Source organism: Rhipicephalus microplus, chromosome 3, assembly GCF_043290135.1.
Source record: "Rhipicephalus microplus isolate Deutch F79 chromosome 3, USDA_Rmic, whole genome shotgun sequence".
In the NCBI taxonomy this organism is placed as follows: domain Eukaryota; kingdom Metazoa; phylum Arthropoda; class Arachnida; order Ixodida; family Ixodidae; genus Rhipicephalus; species Rhipicephalus microplus.
The window spans coordinates 157,270,859-157,293,876 of NC_134702.1; the positions used below are offsets into that span (position 1 = coordinate 157,270,859).

Consider the following 23,018-nt stretch of genomic DNA (forward strand, 5'->3'; position numbering starts at 1 on the left):
GCCGTGAACCCAGCCCACGTCGCGGAGAAGACACCGACGCCAACCAGGAGCAGCGAACAAGCCGCCGACAGCAAGGGCTACCACCGGAGTACGGGCTTCTAGAAGACAAGGCGCGGAAGACCAAGACCATGACTGCGACTGCAGCGACTATGACAACCGCCGCATCCCCGCCCACGATGGTGATGCATCAACCCAGGGAACCACCAATTTTCCATGGGTAATCGTTCGAAGACCCGGAGACCTGGCTGGAAACATACGACCGTGTGGCCGCCCTCAACCACTGGGACAACGAAGAAAAGCTCCATCGTGTGTACTTCTACCTGGAAGACACCGCAAGGACCTGGCTAGAGAATCATGAGTCCACGCTCCGAACGTGGGATGTCTTCTGCGGCGCATTTCTGCAAACGTTCGCGAGCGTCGCTCGCAAAGAAAGGGCCGCTGCTCAACTAGAGAGCCGGGTTCAGCTTCCAAATGAGAAGGTTGGAATTTTCACAGAGGAGATGACCCGCCTATTTCGTCACGCTGACCCAGACATGCCTGAGGAGAAGAAAGTTCGTTTCCTCATGCGAGGGGTCAAACAGGAGCTTTTCGCGGGACTAATGAGAAATCCACCGAACACCGTCCAAGAATTTGTATCCGAGACGACCACCATCGAAAAAACCCTTGACATGCGCACCAGACAGTATAATCGTCGCCTGATTCCAGAATGCGCTGCTGCTCAAACCAGTGACTCTGAAAACCTGCGTGAAACGATCCGAGCGATCGTGCGGGAAGAGCTGCGCAAACTGTTGCCTTCGGCGCACCCTCAAGTGGATTCGATCGCCGACATTGTGCGAGAAGAAGTTTGGCAATCGCTTCAAGTTCCCCACGCACCGCTGCCCGAGCCGGAAGCTATGAGCTCCGCCGCTGCACTGCGCCACAACGCTCCTCCCCGTCCACGCCAAAACGCCGCCCCATCGCACTTCCGTCGACAGACGCCACCGCCGCCACCACCCCCACCGACGTCATACCGTTCGCCAGCGGCCCAGCGCAGTGCAGCGAGGAAGACTGACGTCTGGCGCACCCCTGACCATCGCCCGCTCTGCTACCACTGCGGCGAGGCCGGACACACATACCGCCGTTGCCAGTACCGACAGATGGGACTGCGTGACTTCGCCGTCAATGCACCGCGTCCACAGCCAGGAGAACGACCACGTGACATCGCCGACTACCTGACAGGAACTCGGTGGACACCACGAAGCCCTTCGCGTTCCCCGTCGCCCAGCCGCCGCACGTCACCGCACCACCGGCAGTACTCTGGCCCAACGCGGGGCCGGTCTCCTAGCCCGTATCCGGGAAACTAAGGGCAGCAACCGGTGGAGGTGCGGTTGCTGTGCGACGAACTACCGAAGATCCTCCGACGACGACGACGCCGCGACGGAGCTCTCCGAACACAACGCCAAACAGGCAAAGCCCTGACGGTGAAAGCTCACTTACCGAAGGTGGCCTGACGACGCAACATGGAAGCAGCGGAACAAGCAGACGCAGCCGTGACCCGACGCCACGCCCTAACTGTAATGCGAGACGGCGAACTAGCGACCTCGACGTTCTTATCGACGGCCACAGTGTGACCGCTCTCGTCGATACTGGAGCCGACTATTCTGTCATCAGTGGGTCGTTCGCCGCGAAGTTAAAGAAAGTTAGGACAGCTTGGAAAGGCCCTGAAATCCGCACAGCCGGAGGTCATCTCGTAACGCCTGCAGGAATCTGCACAGCGAGAGTCACCATTAACGGCCGTATTTATCCTACAGACTTCGTAGTCCTACAGGGTTGCTCGAGAGATGTCATCCTTGGCATGGACTTCTTATGCCTCCATGGTGCTGTCATCAACTTAAAAACAAAGTCGATAACGTTATCCACAGAAGAAGCACTACCGACGCGCACGCCGTCAGGACACCGTGCCTTGAATGTGCTGGAAGAACAAGTCACCATTCCGCCTCGCTCAAGCGTCATTATTTCAGTCGGCGCTCCTAAATCACCTGACTTGGAAGGCGTCGTTGAAGGCAGTCAGCATCTGTTGGTCACCCGAAATATTTGCGTCGCAAGAGGAATTGCAGAGCTGCGGGGAGGCAAAGCAACGGTTATGCTCACGAATTTCAGCAATGAGTACAAACATGTGAACAAAGGAACAACGGTCGCATACATCGAAGAAATTGTCGAAGCCACCAGTGCTTTCGCCCTCGCCGATTCTGCGGAACCTGCTCAGAGGAACCCAGCCCCTCCTATAGCTTTCGACGTCAATCCCAGACTTCCGAACGATAAGCAAGAACAGCTCAAGGCCCTGCTCCTGCAATACGAAGATTGCTTTTCGTCGTCATCGAAAATTCGGCAGACCCCAATCACGAAACATCGCATCATAACCGAAGAAAATGCCAGACCACTCCGTCAGAGTCCGTACAGGGTTTCGACGCGAGAACGTGAGGCCATGAAGAGACAAGTTGACGAAATGCTGCGGGATGACATTATCCAGCCGTCCAAGAGTCCATGGGCATCACCCGTGGTGTTAGTGAAGAAAAAGGATGGAACCCTACGTTTCTGCGTCGATTATCGCTGCCTGAACAAAATCACAAGAAAGGACGTGTATCCTCTCCCACGAATAGACGACGCACTTGATCGGCTCCATAACGCCAAGTACTTTTCGTCAATGGACCTCAAGACTGGCTATTGGCAAATCGAAGTCGACGAAAGAGACCGAGAGAAGACGGCGTTTATAACACCGGACGGCCTCTTCGAGTTTAAGGTGATGCCCTTCGGCCTTTGCTCAGCGCCTGCGACTTTTCAACGCGTTATGGATACAGTACTGGCAGGATTGAAGTGGCAGACTTGCCTTGTGTACTTGGACGACGTCGTCGTGTTTTCCTCGAGTTTCGACGAGCATCTTCGGCGCCTTGAAGCTGTACTTCAAGCCATCAAGACTTCCGGACTCACACTGAAGCCAGAAAAGTGCAGATTTGCGTATGAGGAGCTCTTGTTCCTGGGGCACGTTATCAGCAAGTCTGGAGTTCGTCCCGATCCACGGAAAACAGCCGCCATCGCCGACTTCCCGCCGCCCACTGACAAGAAAGCAGTGCGCCGATTTCTGGGCCTGTGTGCCTATTATAGGCGGTTCGTGAAAAACTTCGCCCGCATCGCCGATCCTCTCACTAACCTTACCAAGGCCGACGTGGAGCTTAAGTGGGAAACGCCGCAGGAACACGCTTTCCAGGAGCTAAAACATCGCCTCCAGACGCCTCCGTTACTTGCCCATTTCGACGAATTCGCCGAGACAGAAATACATACTGACGCAAGCAGCGTAGGTCTTGGCGCCGTTCTTGTGCAGTGGGCTGACGGACTTGAAAGGGTTATTAGTTACGCCAGCCGATCGCTATCCAAAGCAGAAGCAAATTATTCCACAACAGAAAAGGAGTGCCTGGCCATCATCTGGGCTATGTCGAAATTTCGCCCCTACCTCTACGGCAGGCCCTTCAAAGTTGTGAGCGACCACCACGCATTGTGTTGGCTAGCCACCTTGAAGGACCCTTCAGGTCGCCTCGCACGATGGAGCCTGAGACTTCAAGAATATGACATTACTGTCATTTACAAGTCCGGCAAAAAACACTCCGACGCCGACTGTCTCTCTCGTGCGCCTGTCGACCAACCGCTACCCGATGACCCGGATGACGACTACTTCTTAGGAACGATAACTACCGACGACTTCGCTGAACGACAGAGGGCCGACCCGGAACTTAAGGCCCTAATAGATTACCTCGAAGGCAGGACCGCCGAAGTCCCGAAGGTATTCAAGCGCGCACTTGCGTCGTTCTTTCTACGAAACGGTCTTCTACAAAAGAAAAACTTTTCACCGCTTCGAGCTAAGTACCTCCTTGTGGTGCCTTCAGCTCTGCGACCAGAACTCCTGCAGGCCCTGCACGACGATCCGACGGCAGGGCACCTCGGTGTTTCTCGCACGCTCGCGAGGATACAAGAAAGGTACTACTGGCCACGTCTTACCACCGACGTCACTCGTTATGTGAGAACATGCCGGGACTGTCAGCGACGCAAGACACCGCCGACAAGGACAGCGGGACTTCTGCAGCCAATTGATCCACCTTGCCGACCTTTCCAGCAGATTGGTATGGACCTACTGGGGCCGTTCCCGATGTCGGCTTCCGGAATCAAGTGGATCGTGGTAGCTACCGACTACCTCACCCGCTACGCCGAGACAAAAGCCCTGCCAAAAGGCAGTGCATCCGAGGTAGCTAAGTTCTTCGTCGAAAATATCGTCCTACGTCACGGCGCCCCGGAGGTCCTTATCACCGACAGGGGAACGGCATTCACTGCCGACTTAACTCAAGCGATATTGGCATACAGCCAAACAAACCATCGCCGGACGACAGCGTACCACCCACAGACCAACGGCCTCACCGAGCGGCTTAACAAGACGATCGCCGACATGCTGTCAATGTACGTCGATGTCGAACACAAGACGTGGGACGCCATTCTTCCGTATGTGACCTTCGCATACAACACGGCGGTGCAGGAGACGACGCAGATATCTCCATACAAATTGGTCTACGGAAGGAGCCCGGCAACGACGCTCGATGCCATGTTACCCAACGTCACCGACGAAGAAAACCTCGATGTGAGCGAGTACCTTCAACGAGCCGAAGAAGCCCGACAACTTGCGCGTCTCCGTATCAAGAATCAACAGACGACCGACAGCCACTGTTACAACCTTCGACGACGCTTCGTGGAATACCAGCCCGGTGAACGTGTTTGGGTGTGGACGCCGATACGCCGACGTGGACTAAGTGAAAAGCTTCTGCGACGGTACTTCGGACCGAACAAGGTGGTTCGACGTCTCGGCCCACTTGATTACGAGGTTGTCCCCGACGGCATCACGAACTCTCAACGACGCCGATCGCGACCTGAAGTCGTCCATGTCGCGCGCCTCAAGCCGTTTCATGCGCGTTAACAAACTGAACCAGTGTTTTTTTTGTATTATTGTTGTATCAGAATTTACTCATTGTACTTTCTTGCATTATTATTGTACTTTCATCTTTAGTTAAAGCATCGGGACGATGCCTTTTTTCAGAGGGGGGCAATGCCACGTTCCATTTCCTAAGTTTTTGTTATCGTCCCAAAACACCACACGATTCTTAGCGCAAACCGCGCCTGCAGTTTTCTAGAAGGTTGCGGACTGTAGTAGATCATTTCGATAAGATCACGCCCACTGTGCGAACGGTACAGATTGTTCTGGAAGCTACGCCACCGCCAGCGATAACGCTAGAACATTCGACGGCAAGAGTATAAATGCCGACGCGCTTCGCCGCTTGTCAGTTGTTGATCGAAGGCCGACGCTCCGTTCGCCGCTATCAGTCCGAGACTGCTATCTGTGCGAGACTGCTGCTGTAATTGGACTTTCCGTTTACCGGGCACAGGTTCGCCCAAATAAACAGTTAAACCCCAACACGAAGTCTCCTGTCTTCGGCCACGTCACGACCCCGTGACAATACGATTAACCTCAACTGTATTTTTTGCTAGCTATGACTGGAAACGTCTACCATCTGCAGTCCTCAACGTCCGAAACGCAGACAAACTGGCGAATTAATCAGTATGCCTCGATGGTACAACGCTTATAGTGCTCGGACGCTGACTCGAAGGTTGCGAGTTCGAACCCGGTTGGGGCTGTCGCATTTCGATGAAGGCATAATATTATTGGTGTATTGTGTGGTGGCAGTGCACTAAATACACACCATGGCAGATGCTCAAAATTTCTGGTGCCTGCCACTATTAAGTTTCTCATGATCATATTGTCATCTGGGCGCGTTAAACGCCAGGTAATATTATTATTACTGTTCAAACAATTTCCATGAGTGATAACTCCAAGAGCTATCTTGGACAGCTAGCTACGCAGTTACGAGGGGTGCCTCAGGACTCATATTTAATGTGAGAGCCGTAATAATGACATGGCGCTTACAGATGGTGACAACGCTGCATTTTTCATTGTAACATAAATGCATCAACAGCATATCAATTGTCTTACGCATGTGTTTGTGAATAGTATAAAAATTAGAGATTACACACGGAAAGGCACTGAATGTTCATAATCTATCTATCTATCTATCTATCTATCTATCGCTATATATATATATATATATATATATATATATATATATATATATATATATATATATATATATATATATATATATATATATCATCAACGAAGAGTGCTCGCGGAAGTTACTCTGCCAATTCAGGGAAGATTTGTCACAAGTTTTTCCCGCTCAGCGTACGCACGCGGGGTGAATAAACGAGCAAAAAGCAAAATAAAACGCATGTGTCTATCAGCATAATCTACAAAATGTGTCACAGCATGATCAATAGAAGCACCTAGTCAGATATGAAAGTTACAGCAGTGCGCCTAGAGTAAGTTATTATGTAAGTTGCATGAAAATCATGCATGCAAATATGCATTAGTGCCGTTATCTTACTCAAGCTGGTGTCTCACAAAAGGAGGTTAAGGGGGTACTGCCACAAAATTTCGGGACCGAGATAGCCTGCGGGGTCAATTCTCGTGAACACTCGTATATCATCTGCAAGATATCAACAGCGAATATAGCTTGGAAGGTATTTCAAATTAATTATGAAGTTTGCGTGAGCGACCGACTCCGTAGCGCTATAGACACTCTCACAGGTGACCTTGAGGTGACACCCTACTTCCCCCACGTCACCACGCTGCGGTGAACAAAACAAGTTATGATGACGTCATAGCCACCATTTTTCCTTTGCCGTGTTAGTTCCCGAAGTTTATATTTATCGGCTGCTGGTTGCGAGTGCATGGCCGTGGCGCACGCTCAGAAAGCTTTGTGCTTGGCGACATTTTAGTCTCGTCTCCTATTCGAGGTAATTCTTGATGCGGACCGTGCGGAAGTGCGTCACAGTTCTGTGTGCTGACGTGGTCAACAGCTGCACACGCTAGGAGGCGACAGTTGCACCAAGTTTCTGAAACTCTCTCAAACTGAAACCGGAGTTCATTGATAACGAGGGGCCTGTAATTAGTTACCTGTCGCGTGCAGCAGCAAACAATGTGTTGTGTCTTGAGTAACAGGCACCCAGCAACGCATTGCAACACAAAAACGTGAGGCCAAAGTTTTTGTGTCAGTACCCTTTTAAAAACATTTTTTGAGATATATACTTTGCTGGATTTAGCTTCCGGAACCAGTCTATTGGAAAACGGTCAAATAGCCCGATAACAGCAAGATGAGCTGAGACTGTCTCAAATGGCTCGCAATAACTTCACACCTTCCGATAAAGATAGCAAAGAAAGAGAGACACCTTGGGTTCTCAGATATGTAGCTGTATGTATATGTATCTGTTTAAATAAAACCATAGGTTGCGTGTATGCACCTTAGTATAGAATATCTCATATTTAGTAGGGTAGGTTGTCAATCGCTGAACTAGTGCAGTAAAATGTAAAGCAGCGGGAATATAAAACTCGAGTCTCATTAGAGTGTTTTCATAGATAGCCTTCGTAGAACTGCTATAAACTTTCAGTGAAAGAGCAGCTAGAGAGTTTAGTCTCGCTACCCGAACATAGCGCGTTCATTCCTCGTTTCAACAGTCAGAGCTGGATCCAAGCATGGACAACGGCTACGAACAGCACATGCACTTAGCCCACCTTGAAGAGCTTCCGCGCTCACTTCTTGTGTTAAGCAATGTCGTTGCCGACGCTGGCACAGCGACGGTAACTGCGGTTGCGGAAGCCAGGTGGGACAAAATCACTACGCTCGGAGGGCGGGAAAATGGGCGTGGCTGTGACGTCTGGCGCCTGCGCTATCGTCACTTAATTGAGTTGTGTCGAGCAAGGGGTATAATTCGGGTTTACATTAGCGCGACTCAGCTCTGAATTCCCGGGTGACCCTCACTACCGCAGTCTGCCACTTAAAAATCGTCATCTTTCTCTACACGCCGAGCACCCTCCCATTGCGTAGTCGCCTTGGCCTAGCGTCCTGCTCACCGCTGGAAGCCATATACATGCCTCGCTCGCTGGGTGGTTGCTTCGGCGGCTGGAAAACTTTAAAAGGAGAAGCGCGTCGGGTGTGGACAATACTGAACTAACGTACAGTAGCCACACTTTGGTGTGGCGAATAAAGTGTAATTGTTATTTATTAAATAAAAAACACCCTCTCTCACATTTGGACCGTTGAAACTTCTCCTATCACTCACAACATATAGGTGTCGTGAATACCCCCCCAGTAAAACCCAATAGGCGCTTTTTCCTCCGCAACCTGCACACTAACCTCACTTAACTGTAACACTCAGATTGATAATATCTTTCCAGGCTATACAAATGGTTTCAGCAAAGTTCCTCGGCGCCACTTTTATTAAATCTTTCCCAACTAAATTTACATCCCAGAATTCTGCAATGGACCGAACGGGCACACGTTGATCTTTTTTTGTCAGGTACTCTCAACAAACACATCAGGATATCCGCAAGGATCTGTTCTCGACCCACTTCTAATGTTAACAGTATTTGTTATCGATTTACCCGAGCATGTCTCCTGCAGCATTCACGTGAAAGGCTGCGCGTTTACCTCACCTTCATGATAAACTTAGTCTTTGGGCAAGCCTTGACAGCTCACCTAATTCGTGTACCTGCTGCTAAATAGTGTTCCTCATTCTTACTAAATGTAAATTAGCATCCCGTCTTGTCAGAATAGCACGTATTATATTCAATACTACATTGTTAACACACTGATTGAGTTTGTAGCATCCCATAAATACTTAGGAATAAGTCGATCCAACTACTAATCATAGAATACCCACATTGATAACATAAGTTGAGCATCGATTGCAAGATTATATTTTCTGCTGTCCCTCCACGTAAATATTCTCACGCCTAAATATTTCATTAGAACTGAACTAGAGTTTGCTTGTGCCGTCGTGCCCGCTTCAAGTGTATTTATTCAAGACATTAGGTGTTGTCTCAAATTGTCCCGCTAGATTAAATCGATTTACCTAGTATTCTTGCAAAGTCAGCGCATATACAGTGGAAACAAAATTTACCAAAAAACACCACCCTTTCTTTTAGCCATCTAATTGTAAGGCTTCATGTTTATTATAAATTATTTCATTCTTCCCTGAATCAGCTACCTTACGTAGCAGCCGCAACACGCGTGTCTCACCGTATCAGCTGCTCTCTTAAAGTTCACCGCCCATCATCGCTCACTATTATTTTTTCGACATGGTACTTTTGTAGCTACAGACTAGAATAGCGTGCCCCGAGACACTGTTACTATCAGTTCATATATAGTCTGTATTTCAAAACCTAGTTCTTGATCAAGTTCAATACTAAAGCAATATTCGCTGCCTTATTCATTGGTTTGAATAAAAGCCCTTTTTTAAGGCTTACAAAAAAAACGAGGGACCTTACCATCGTGAACTGGACTGGGCAAACAATCAATCAATTTATATTTTGTTCACGTTTCAATTGATTGATTTGATTTATATGTGGGGTTAAACGTCCGAAAATGACCATATGATTATGAGAGACGCCGTAGTGGAGGGCTCCGAAAATTTAGACCACCTGGGGTTCTGTAACGTGCACCCAAATCTGAGCACACGGGCCTACAACATTTACGCCTCCATCGCAAATGCAGCCGCCGCAGCGGGGATTCTAACCCGCGCCCTGCGGGTCAGCAGCCGAGTAACTTAGCCACTGGACCACCGCGGTGGGGCCACGTTTCAATTGATGCGAAATGCTAGAAGCACGTGCATAGTGTTATGTCCGGAATGTTAGAGAACACCGAATTGCCTGAATTTCCCATGCCGTATACACTACGCTGAGCCTCACAATCACATCGGGGTTTGGGCATGTCAACTTCAAGATATCATGATTCATTATTCCTTAATTTTCTTCGAATGTGCTCAGTGTAATTGAGTTAGGTTTAAGCCATATTTTACACGTAATCAGTTAAAGTTTTGACAAGATTTTAAGACGGAAATAGCAACGTTAACTTCTGTGTTGTTTACACGGAAACGACCATAGGCACTTAATAGCGAGTGTTACAAAGTCCTGGTAGCCTTTTTTTTCTTTTGGTTTTGTTGCTCGACGTAGCTCACCACTTTTTTTCATTACATGAACAAGTGCTGCTGTAGATGAATTGCGATGATGCCTTTAATATTCGGATTTTCCTACCAGGGGCACTTCTTTGAAGCATTCTGTGCGAACACGAAAGTGCTACTCATGTTCATACTTATGCAAACATTTGTGCGCAAGGTGCTCGCATATATTATGAAACTCACCTTTCTGCTAGCTAATAGGAACCAATAAAGAGTTTAAGTTGACTCGCGTCAATGTTCAGAAGGACTGCTATTAGGACCAAATAAAGTTGTTTCACTCAGTGTATATGCTCATGTTTTAATACAGAACTGAAGAAGGCTTACCAAGAAAATTGTTGAAGAGCAACTGCTAGTGACAATAAACAAGACGTGAAAGGCTGTAGAAGGCACAACGAAACAGTGAGGCCTGCAAAGCTCTACGTACTATATTTGCATGAGTTTACGAAGTATCGGAGTTGCGTAAAAGTAATAAATTGCTTTTGAATCAATCCTTGGTGTTTTTTTTCTATTACTGGTAATATTATTATTAAAATCACTAATAATAATAATAATAATAATAATAATAATAATAATAATAATAATAATAATAGTGATTGCGGTTTGACATCACAGAATCACGGTATGAATCTGAGCGATGACATGGTAGAGAGCTTCCAAAACTCTTCAGACCATTTGGTGCACTGACATCACGAAGTGCCGAATTTGTGTACGTTCCCCTTGTTTGCGGGTTTATTCGCGTGCTACCGCAGAAATTTGTGAGCCACAACCAGCTTAGCTTGGAAAAAAAAACAGACACAAAAATTGCGTAGGCAAAGCCTGCCTCCACGCTTATCCCGCGTAGTTACTATTACCAAAAGTCGAGCGCGTGGGCCTGGTGACTGCGCCTGCGCCTTAAATAGGCGAATGACGACAATAAGTAGAAGCAGGCCGCCGGCAGTCTGGCTGCATCCACCCGCCCGTATGCGACGTGAGACCCTCGAACATGACGCATCCCTTATAATAAGCAGTGTCGCTGCTCTCGGAGACACCTCTCGTGGATTGCACTGATGAGTACAACAAAGGCTTGAAATTCTATGCGTCAGAGTTTGCATTTGTGTAACGATGTCCCGAGCAATGCAGCGGTAACATGACTCCCCCCCCCCCTTTGTCGTTTTGCAAGCTGCCGTGGAGGACACCTCTTTTAAAAGCCCGTGGAAGCTCTGCATTACCAAAGCATTCATCGCCTCGCAGACGCCACACTCCACAAAAACAGACGTTTTGTTTGTTTGTGTTGTCTTCCGCTGATGGTACATGCACACCACGGGCAATCGGCCCGGAATCGGACGGTGTTGCAGAATAACTTATCAATGAACACAAAACAAACAGTAAGTGTGGGGCTTTACGTCTCAAAACCACCATGTGATTATAAGAGACGCCGTATGGAAAGGCTCGAGAAATTTCGATCACCTAGGGTTAACGTATGCCTTAATCTAAGCACACAGGCTTCAAGCGTTTCCACCTCCATCGAAAATACCGACAACCTGGCCTGCATTCGAGCCCGCTACTTTAGGAACAGCAGATGAGCAACACAACGACTTGACCGTGCACCGTGGCAGGTGCTACGCACGGATAGACCTCGATGCATAAATCATTTCTTTAATTAAGCGTTTCTGTGATGAGTGTCCGGATGATGACAAAGTCAGTAGCGAGACAAGCCAGAAGAAATTCTCATCTTCATTTTTAAGATACTACAAAACCGGTACCACTCGAGATGTTTTTCTTTCATTTTTACAATTAAATCACTTTTATGGGTACTGCCGAGGCCCCAAATCAAACCCGCGTCCTAGAGCTCCGCTAAATTGCCGCATGACTGCTACATGGACACTACGTCGACGCTTGCCCGACTCTTCAGTTGCCTATATGACCATTCTATGTACTCGTGTCCCAAATAAGCACGTGACTTCAGCTTTCTTCACCAAGTGATCCGCTGTAGATGGTACTACAATATACATTGCTGAACTTCACCACATTTTTCTATTGTGTAATTGTTTTGATTGAACAATTTTGAGAAGCCGTAGCCGCCCGTAGAACGTATGAAAGCAGAGAATCGAATGCGACAGTTTGGTGCAAGTAGAAAGTGTACAAAGCGCTTGCAACGGTCAGAAAAGCAAGCCCATATGTGTGGCATGGCGTGATTGCCAAACTCGCTGTTTCTCTAACGCAAGCCCGACTCTGGTCAATCACGTGACGGCAGGCGAAGCAGTTCACTTTTCCAACCGTCCTACGGTAGCGCTTCTAAACAATGGGCATTCGGGCCTCTATGTGAGCGGCAAGCTTTCTGATAAAACCTCAGCATGCACCAAAAAACTGTTTCGTTTCTCCCATTAGGTTGTGTTAGAGGGCAGTATACTGTCAGTGTGGATTTTATATGAACGTCGGATGTGGTGTTTCTCGAAAAAATTGGACTGAGTGACAGATCGCTACTAGAATGATCATTTGACAATCTTGTGCATTATTTGTACGTTGCCCTAGTCCTTATGTCTGTTTGGCGTCGTCAAACACTTTTGTCTTTTTTAGATGCGGAGCATCTAATACTCGAGGCTTGTAATGCGGCGCCGTCCGCAAGCTTCCTCCTCCTTCTTCCACCATCTGTGCATCCCTTCCTCCTCTACACACCGCGCGCGTTTCACTCCTCCACCATCTGTGCACCCTTCCTCCTCTACACACCGCGTTCGACATCTACAATTCTCCTGATTCTCCAGTGGACGCGCATGCGCCGTCGCGCTTCGAGAACATTCAACAGCTGACAGTGCATGCGCCGTCGCGCTGTATATATACTCAAGGTCGGTGCTCGCTCGCTCAGTTGCCGCTCGTCTGTTGGTTTGTACGGCGCGTCGACGTCCAAGGTCGCGGTGAAATGAATTCCAACGAATCCACAAACACAATGATCGACGTCCCTTCGACCAGCGCGGCCCTTTCGCATACGTGTGTACGTGTTCACTCATTTAACACCCCCTCCTACAACAACGTTAACCAATTTAGCCATTGACCCAAGTAAGTCGCAATTTAACACCCCATTTCACAACCACGTTAATCAATTTAGCCATCGACCCAAGTAAGTCGCACTTTAACACCCCGTTAACCAATTATATGCTCCGCATCCTCCTCAGTGTTCCCCCGAGGGAAGCTGCGGGCAATTTTTTCATTCATTAATGCCCTCTTTCTTGCTACTCAGAATAGGGAAGCCGACCGCAAGTATCCTCTGTATACTATAGTTAACCTTCCTATCTTTCCCCTACTTTTATCACTCCCTCCCACTCTCTTAACGAGTCCTTTACTGCCACTGCATTCATTTTTCTGTGCGCCAATTTCACAAGCTTCCGTGTACAAAGCGCTGCCGCTCTGCTAGAAGCACAGCAACAATATGTCCCCAGTGTTTCGCATTCCACTCCCTCGCCTGCACTTTAGCGCGCGATAAAACAAAGGTTAAACGAAACGCGGGGACGGCCGGCGACATCTGGGCGGATGGTGTATCATGGTTGATGTCTCCCCGCTTCCACTCGTGCGCGGGACAATGCGCGGAAGCGCATTTCGGTAATTCCGGACGCCCTCTCAAGCACATCTAGCCGACTCCGGTGTGGCGTAACGCGAGAGCGAAACTTTTGGCATTGCGCTGCTCCTCCGGATATGGCCGCACGCCACGTGATGGCGCTGCCGGTGCGCCACCGTGACTGCGTGCTTGTGTCTGTACGCACGTGTTTGTGTTGGAAAGCGAGTGAGTTCGTGTGCGCTTATGTGCAAGAATGCGCGTGTTAGTTCATGTGTGGCCTTAGCGTCTATTTTTCCATACATTGGTTGGAGTTGTCCAATAAATTATTTCTCAGATTGCATGCCGAACCGGACCGGCATCTGTAAAATGTTTACTTTCTATGTCTGTTTCAGCACGTTTTCGTATCTGCTGAGAAACCCGACTTGTATAGTTGAGTGGCTGTGGAGCTGCGGCACTAAGCTCGAGGACGTGGCTTCGATTCGCGGCTATGATGCCCTCATTCAATAGGGACGTAGTTGCATCGCGGCCTTGTTGACTGTTTCAGGTGCATGTTAATGATTCCCAGTAGGTCACGAAAGCTTGCCGCAACTCCCCCGCTATAGTATGTGGCACAGTCATCATGGCACGCAACACTTCATTCCATATCCTAAGGTCTGCTGACAATGTGTACTTGCGTGTTCGTTTGCTAGTGTTCTTCACTATACCGTTTAGGAAAAAAAGCCGACAGGCATTCACTTAAACCTACTCGAAGGTTGAAGCCAGCTTCTTCTTCTTCTTCTATCAGTCTATGTAATCATCATCTCATGCTCTCTTATAAAAGTTTTGTTTCCTTAACCTGGTTTTATTACATAAACTGCCTCCAATATTGGAGAGGTTGCACGCTTTATGCCCCTCACCTTGTTTCGCGCGGCCTGAATAATCGGCCCACCTTTCGCCAAGTGTGACTTGATGACGTCGACACGGCACCAGAAGCCACAGTGACGTCGTATGGAGTCGTCATCACGTTATATTTCCTTCACTCGTATTGACGCCGACACCGCGGGACGCCGATGGTGAATTTTCAAGTTTGATGAAGCATCTGAGGCTTTCGCCTTAAAAGGCTCTCTGTGAGCTCGCGCCTGTTGCACAAGTGTCCGTGAATGTATCCGTGGCATGCACCTGTGTCTGTGCTGTGCGTGTGCATCTTCATGTGGAATGTATGCAGACACCTACCGTACCACCGCAGCATATTGTACGCCTGAGCTGGCGGCAGTGCGTGACTCAACAGGCACAGTTGTTCCGTGTCGCGACGCATTGCCTTGGCGCTGGCCAACGTTGACGCATTGCGCAGAGAGTTACAACGTGGGAGCTTCCTGCGTTTCATCAAATGGCTCACGTAGATATAGCGCAGAACGCTACTGAGAACACCTGTTAGGAAACAATATGTTAGACTACAGCGACAACTGCTGGCTCTGTCTTCTCGCAACATTTGCAAAGATTCATCTTGTCAGTACATGCGGAGCGTGCAGAAATTTAGCTGCAATGTTCGCACACTTCGAGCACGTTCTCTGGCGCGTATAAAGTGGTAACATGAATTCATATGTGGCTTGAATGGCATTTGTCGAAAAATCAAAATTTTTTAACAACCACTGCATTATATTGGCGAGTCGCTTCTGTCGACGCAGCCTTTCTACAAGTCATGCACGGACAGCAAGACAAAATTTGGGGTTCTTTGTTAGCACTAAATTGGGCTTTATGCTGGCCGAGTGGCTTTTCGCAAGCTTACATGAGTACACTTGTTCACTACATAACGAGATAAGCTAATATAAGTTCACCCACCGTCGCGTACAGTAGGCGTGTACTTGTTGCTCAGTGAGATGCTATAGTCCGACAAAATAACAACTCTCGCTCAAAACTGAATAAATAAGAAAGTAAATACATAAACCGAGACAACAGTTGAACTGGTCTACTCTACTATACCGGCCACGTAGAGATGATCAACTAACTATTTTCGAAAAACTTTTTTTCAGCATTTGAAAACAACTTCATCTGTAGTTGGCGTCGCTCTAAATAGGACCCATTGACATTGAAAATCACCGAAACTCGTGACCTATACCCGAATAGGAACCTACATTGTGACTCAGAAAGTCTGGCCTATAACACGCCCTTATTAGGTATCAAAATACAAGTGTTTTTTTTTTTGTCGTTTCGGCAGCTGTTCATTCGTAGGCGGTCACTTTGTGAAGCTCATCATCGTTGTAATCAACAACTAGAAAGTGATGATATTTTGAAGGATAAAACTAAAGTATGATCGAAAGCGCGCACCAAAATCATCTTTAGCGATTTTTTTTTTCGAATAACACCCACCGGTGAAGCCCCGGATGCGAGCAAATAGTGCGTCTTATACCAAACGTTCATGCCCTTAGAACTCTTTACTCAAGCGCAGTGCAGGCTACACAGGCTACACTGCGTGCCAACAGCATTTAAAGGCAAACGAGGAGTTGAAGGAAAAACGAAGAAAAGTGAAGGCAGCACAGAGTGGAGAGGGTTGAAAGACGCGAGCGTCCCACGCGGCTTTATATATAGACTGCTTGCAGCGATGCACTTTCTTGCACGTGCACGCAACGCGAGGTGGTGAACCGTCCCACTCCTGCCGAGTCGGGTGCGATATGGAGGTCTGCAGTGGCGAGTTACCGCTGAAAGAGCAGCGCAGCCACAGACAAAAGCCCTTCTCTTTCCTCGCAATATAATTATATATGGTGTCTTTCTTTAGACAATAAGGTCTACTTTTTTTTCGATGGCATGTTACAGTATTAAATGACGTCAATGAGCTCCATTACTTACAGTGACTGTAATTATTAGCACACAAACCCTCAATGCATGATCAATTAACGAAATATCATTATTTAATGTAACTTTCGGTTAGTTACTTTACGATGAGTATTGCTTTCTACGAAGCGCTGTCGTTGAGTTTGCAGGGCACGGACTCTAAAAAATTTCAGATGGTGGCACGATTATCAAAACGTGCTCCCCGAGTTTGTACTTAAATGCAGTTTTGTTTCAGTTACTGGTCTTTTTTTTTAAGATGGCCGTTTAGTGCATTCAAGTAGAAGGGTAAGTGAACAGCGCATGTATTACGTCGTGCACATTGGGGATACTCGTGTCAAAAGTAGCGTCACCTAAAAAATCATTAATCACAAGTGGGCACACCTCGTAGATGGAGAGGTGAAAGTTCGTACATTGGAATGCGTGTTGTCAGTATTACTGCAGAAAAACGTCAGTCATTCTGCATGAGCTGTCCATGTGTCTTCATTTCAGCCATCTGCGATTTCCGACGCTCGCAGCAACCTGACCTCAAGTACAATGATTGAACATGTTGCGGATGATTATTGAAAAATGGGGAAAATAGACGGGAACACAAGTCGATGGCTTTCAGACAACGGAATCAGAGAAGAAAAAATCGTCACATATGTACATAAAGAATTCAATTTTTAGGCAACTTTCTTTTTTAGCTAACCGTATCCAGAAAACAGTTATTTCATAGCCACCCACAACACATATAAAGGTAGATATATGTATGGCGTAGGGGTGCGAATGGGGGGAGGACGGTAATGCTCAATCAGCTTAATTTGCAAAGATGCGCGGACAAAGAGAGAGAAAGAGAGAAAAAAGGCAGGGAAGTTAACCAAGCTTGGCTCCGTTAGCTACCCTACCAGGCACACAGAAAGTTTGTTAAAGGTCGACGAGATTAATTGGCTTTGTAAAAAACATACCAATGTTTAATGGGACACCAAAAAGATAAACGGTTTTGCTTATAATGGTACATTACTCTTTTACAATTCCAAAATCACCACTCTCAGCGCCAGCAGACGCTTGATAAGCCAAAAAACACGCAAAAAGAATATGCGTGGGTTGACGCCACCTTGAAATTCCTACACCAAACGGCATACACTTGGCGGTGTTTGCGAAGGACAGCTCCTAACAGTTAAAGATGAAACTCGTTGCCTATTGATCGGGTTAAAGACATGAAATACCCTGCATGAGAGTCGCTACCTGGGATGGTTGCTATCTCATTTTTGAAAGAAATGTACTTTTTTTAGTGCGCAGGGAACGTTTAGGAAAGAAGACAGATAGGACAGAGCATACTTTGTCCTAGCTGTCTTTCCGAAACGTTCCCTGCGCAGTAGGAAGTATAGTTCTTTCAAGCACTCAAAATACCAAGTGACGGGAAGTTTCGCCAAGCCTATGCCAGGGGAAATGCCACAAATACACTTTAAAATCTTTGACGTCGCACGCGAAAATTTAGGCTCGAAATTTAAAAGGGTACTGTAACCGTTTTTTCTCGCCTTATAATGAACTTACGATGGTAAGATAAGCGACATTCAAGTTCCCATAGATCACATTATCAATCTAAACTCATTCACTGTATCGTTTAGGTGGTCCTCTAGAGCAGTCGCGTCAGTTCAAAGCTCACCTGCGCCGTTTTTTGTCATTTTGGGCACTCTCTGTATTGTATGTCGCGGGATCGAATCCCGGCTGTGGCGGCTGCATTTTTGTTGGAGGAGGAAATGCTGTAGGCCCGTGTACTCAGATTTGGGTGCACGTTAAGGAACCCCAGGTGGTCGAAATTTTCGGAGCCCTCCGCTACGGCATCTCTCATAATCATATGGTGGTTTTGGGACAATATACCCCACATATCAATCAATCTATCTATCTATTTTCTATGTGCTTATTGCATTGAGTCAAACAATTATTCTTCCTTACGCTTTGATGGGCATCTTTTTCCATTTTCTTTGCTGTTTGGAAAAACGGCACCCATATTAACAAAACGTTGCTGCTCGGGAAACGCAGGACCCACTGAAGTCATTATCAAAATCTATCCATGAATGTGGAGCTCTCTTGAACAAAAAGCTTTGAAAATGTGACCCGGAGTGTTGCCAGTAATATTGAAGACGTGGTCGCTTTATGTGTTAAACCACTTCCGTTACCTATCTAAGCAAGGCGCCTTTTATGAAGGTTGACGGATGAAATAAAACCAATTAGACAGCGTGTTAAGAACAACCAGAAATTAGCAAAAAGTGAAGGTAGGAAAATTAGCAGATAATTAACTTTTTCAAGTAACTGTGTGTAGTAAATCACAATAAACGGAGTATTTGTCGACAAATGTCGTCTTGAAAAAACAACAGTAAAGAATGTATTTGAAAGAAAACACCATACGCTTTCAGTGCATGGATAGCCATAGGCAAAACTAGATGTTTGAAAGCACAAGTAGATTATTGCGCTTAAACGTAGTTCCCCTGCGCAAGGTAGCCAGCCGGTCTGAGGACTCGCTAACGTCCCTGTCTTCTTTTATTTCTTTTCCTCCCCCTAGTTGTGAAAGGTGTGCGTATTTTCGCTTGATTTTTTTTTTCAAATTCATTTCACATTTCATTCTTCCTGTGAACAGTATATCACGATTTGTTTGTAAGCCACTTGAAGCGATTTTTATTATCAGAGCCATGAACACTGTACTATATATGTGCGCTTGCTTTGAATTTCTTTTCCATTTATTTTTGTTTGTTTGTTTGCTTTTCTACCGTTTTTTGTTACATGCCCGCTCTTGACTGTGTTTGCTCTTGAATTGAAATGTACTCAACACATTGTTCTCCCCCCCCCCTATGTAATGCCCTTTGGGGCCTTTAGGGTATCTGAATAAAAAAAAAATCGTCTACATTCGTCCTTTCTTCTATGATGCGTCATGCCCAGCGCAGTTCAGGTTCCTAAAATAATGTCCCACCAACAGCCCCCTCAACACCCTCCTTGAGTTCGCTGAACCACATTCTTTCCTAACGCCTTCGCGCTTAGAACTAGAACTACAAATTATATGCAGCAATTTTCGAGAATTATACGCTTACACTCCAAGCAGACGCCATCATGCAAAGGATTCCGAAGGCAGAGAGGGTTTATATCACCGGAATGATACTTGTGGACGTCCTCACAGGTGTCCCGTTTGGCAGCTATAGAAGCAGGGACACATATTGCAAGCATTTTTCCTAAAACAAAGTTTTAAAGAATAACAGAAACAAAATGTTTAAGAAACTGTGAATCCTCTGCACCACCAAATTATATCCCTACTCTTGTCACATCGTGCTTTCTTAGATGAAAAAAAAATGTTAGCAGCAAGGTTTATGTCATTTTCAATCATCATGATGTCAGAAGCGAGAAGAAACTTTCAAGTCATTGGTTGTTCTCAAGCTGTTGCACACTTAGAGAGGTTACTCAAGGTCCTTACAAACTAATGAAAAAGGGTAGCCAAAAAGTCGAAATTAAGCGCAATAATTGCAGCTGCGTGGGTCCCGTTATCCGCAACACTGACAACTGGTGTTCAGATGGAAGCGCGAAATGAATACCTAGAGCTCAGAAGCACAGCCGAGGACGTTAGAGTGTTAGGTGGAACTATGAAATTTTGAAAGTTTGCAGGCACAAAAGGATTTCCGCTTGCAGCGGATCGAAATTGCGGATCATATGGAAAGACCTTCATTTTAGAGATGACTTTGAATGACAACCAAACAAAGTGGTGAATTACCACTGGGGTAAAGCGAAATGTTGTCTCAATGAATAAGCTCACTGTTTTATGCGTGCGTGAGTGTGTTTGCTTGAATAAGAAAAAGTGCAAATTGCAGAATGGGGGTACAAGGAGCAACAATTTCCCAATAAGTACCTTCCTGCATTGTGCTTTCTTTTTTAGTACAGTGACGGACAGAAAGTCCCTAGACAGCTCGATTGATAGTTGCTAACGTCGGTTCGTCATGACACAAAAACGAGGTGTTCAGACCGACACACGCAAGTCGAGTCTACGAAGCTGCCCCCTCCCTGTTCTCTTCACCGTTACTATTCTTACAACTCCTGCAACCACTGAGCAGTGCACATATAGCATTTCCCAATGAACCCTTTTGTTGGCAGTTCACATTCTTGTACTGTCTATGGCAGCCATTCATCATGGTTTCTAAAACAACTCTTCATTTTGCTACCGAAATTTATCTTCGGTCTCGTACATACGAAAATTGATCAATCAAAAACGTTTTTTTTTGTTTTCTTGTTAGGAAGTCGTTTGGCATGAAAAATTCGCAAATATAATTGGCTGAAACTACATAAAGCAGGTTCCGTAAAAATCAGAGGGAAGTGATTGAACCAAACAGTGACGCCTGAAACAGTGTTGAATAAAACAAAACGAAATGACGACGACATAAAAAGAAAGAACACGCGCATGTGACACTAATAAATGCGATAAATTACACGAAAGAAAAAAAAAAGGACACGGAAACACGGAACGTACAAGTACCTATACACATCACCAACGTAGGGAAGCATCAGTACTGTGTGTAAAGAATTGTGACGCCAAGCATCTTCTAAACCATTTCGAATGTGCTGGATGGCGTATATGAGAGGCAAATTTCCGTATCTCACCTGTGGGAAGTGTTCGATCCCGCTGCCCTCGCTGTCAATCCTCATCGAAGCAACTTGGTTTGCCTCTAGGCCACACGCGCCACACGCAAGCCACTCGACGAGACGGTGAAGTTTTGCTTTTAACTCTATTTTCTTTCTCGTCGCATCCACGATGAATCAATCCACGACACCCCGAACGCACGGAAGCAAAACACGCACTGGAGGCGCGCTCATTTGTCTGCCGCTCTTTTAAAAGGAAGGGGGGTTTTCCGCACCTGACCACGGGGGCACGCCGGACGACACCGAGAGTTAACGGGAAAGGGCGAAAGAAAGAGAGAGGGGGAGATGCACGTAACAGTTGCGCCTCCTTCCTTCCTTGCTCAGCTGTTGCGTGCTCCTGGTTAAGTGATGACCTCCGAAGTGGTTCGCAGAAGGTGGTCAGAGTCGAGGGGCGGCAGCCTGGATAACTTCGTCCCGAGCGCGCAGGTTCACATGCGCGGGGAAAAACGCAAATCGCGTGGCGCGCGCGCGGTTCGGCTGGTGCACGAATTGTTCCACCTACCTACCCACCTGCTGGGAAGTCATTTAAACCGATTCCGGAGCAGTGGCAGCGGCGTTGTGACGCATAGGGCCTGCCCACGGCGTCGGGCGTTCCCTCTCTCTCGCGTCACGGTTCAAGCACCACCGAATAACGACGCCTGCGTGGCTGGGGTGCCCGACGAACAACACCGCCAGTGATGCGGTTGGCCTCTCCCTGCTCGTAGTGGTGCTGACGCCCTTCTAACGCAGGAGTGAGCGGCACGCGAAGCTAAACAGCGCAACAAAAGGTTTAATTTTGGCCAGGAGGGTCCCGCCACGAACATCCGGTCCGGACCGTGCGGAGTGCAGCGCTCCGGGCTTGGCACGGCGTTACGCCTTGGGCGACTTCAGAAAGAGAGCAGACCTTGCTTTCGTCGCGCTCCCGGCGGCGTCGGCTCGTTCAATCTCTTTCTTCGCCCTTTTAAGAAAGCTTCACCCCTGTTTTGTTCGTCCGTTATTATTCTTCGTTGTCGCAAGGATCTGGGACGCATCAGCGGCGACGTATTGAAAGGGGGCTGGTCCGAGCGAGGAGCCCTTGAATGCCGGCTCGTTGGCGCGTGGCGCGCCTAACACAACGGGAGCGCTTATTTTCGGGACCCTCGAGCGTGCGTGGGACGAGTGGGAGTTGCGGGCCCGATGCGAAACCGCGGCCGGCGCGCTCCGCGCGTAGAGCGCCGCAGCAGACGACCGACTGACTGCCGAACTTGGCTTCACATTGAGGCTGACACGAGCAACCACTTTTAAAAATGTTTAGCCCCTTCCGGACGTAACCAGAGAAAATTGACTAAAATGTACCTCAACCAAGCTGGCAAAATTCCCAAAATCATTCTCGCAAATCTGACACATTGACATAAAGTCATTAGAAGTCACGGGCATACCCGTGCTTTATTGAGGTGACAGAAAATTACATGGCCTAACAACGAAACCAGCGCAACTTACAGTTCAGAACAATTTATGCTTGTTTATATATGCATCACAAATGCGTTGTATACCTATTCGCGTTGCTATGGCAACGTCGTTGTTCTTATAGTATCTTATTGAGACTCGGGTATTCTGCCGGATGGGTTCCTCGACAACACTCCTTGAACATCAATACCATCTGCTGCGCACGTGGTCGGTCGTCTGGTTCGTGACGTCGCCCCCTTCGCCGCATCTACGCTTCCCGTCAGTATTTTTGGTACGTCGCGTGAAGGGCTGCCCTGTAAAAGCTGCTGAGCTTCGGGACGGCGTGTTTCGACCGCGAGTTTTCACGTCATGGCGCTCGCACGAAAAGACTGCGGGAGATGGTGTACACGTTGTGTTCCTCCAACTGCGTCGTTCAATCGATTCAGGCGTCCCTGGAAACCAAGGTCGATGCAGT

At 47.5% G+C, this 23,018-nt stretch overlaps 1 protein-coding gene across 1 annotated transcript in view; it reads right to left on the reverse strand.

The window, feature by feature from the left end:
* LOC119178761 (ras-related protein Rab-34) overlaps positions 1–22,515 on the reverse strand; it is a 65,231-nt gene extending 42,716 nt beyond the window's left edge. The window contains exon 1 of the mRNA XM_075890375.1: positions 21,101–22,515. Coding sequence (XP_075746490.1) covers positions 21,101–21,145 — 45 coding nt within the window. The 5' untranslated portion in view covers positions 21,146–22,515. The remainder of the gene's footprint in view (positions 1–21,100) is intronic.
* Between the last annotated feature and the right edge of the window lie 503 nt (positions 22,516–23,018).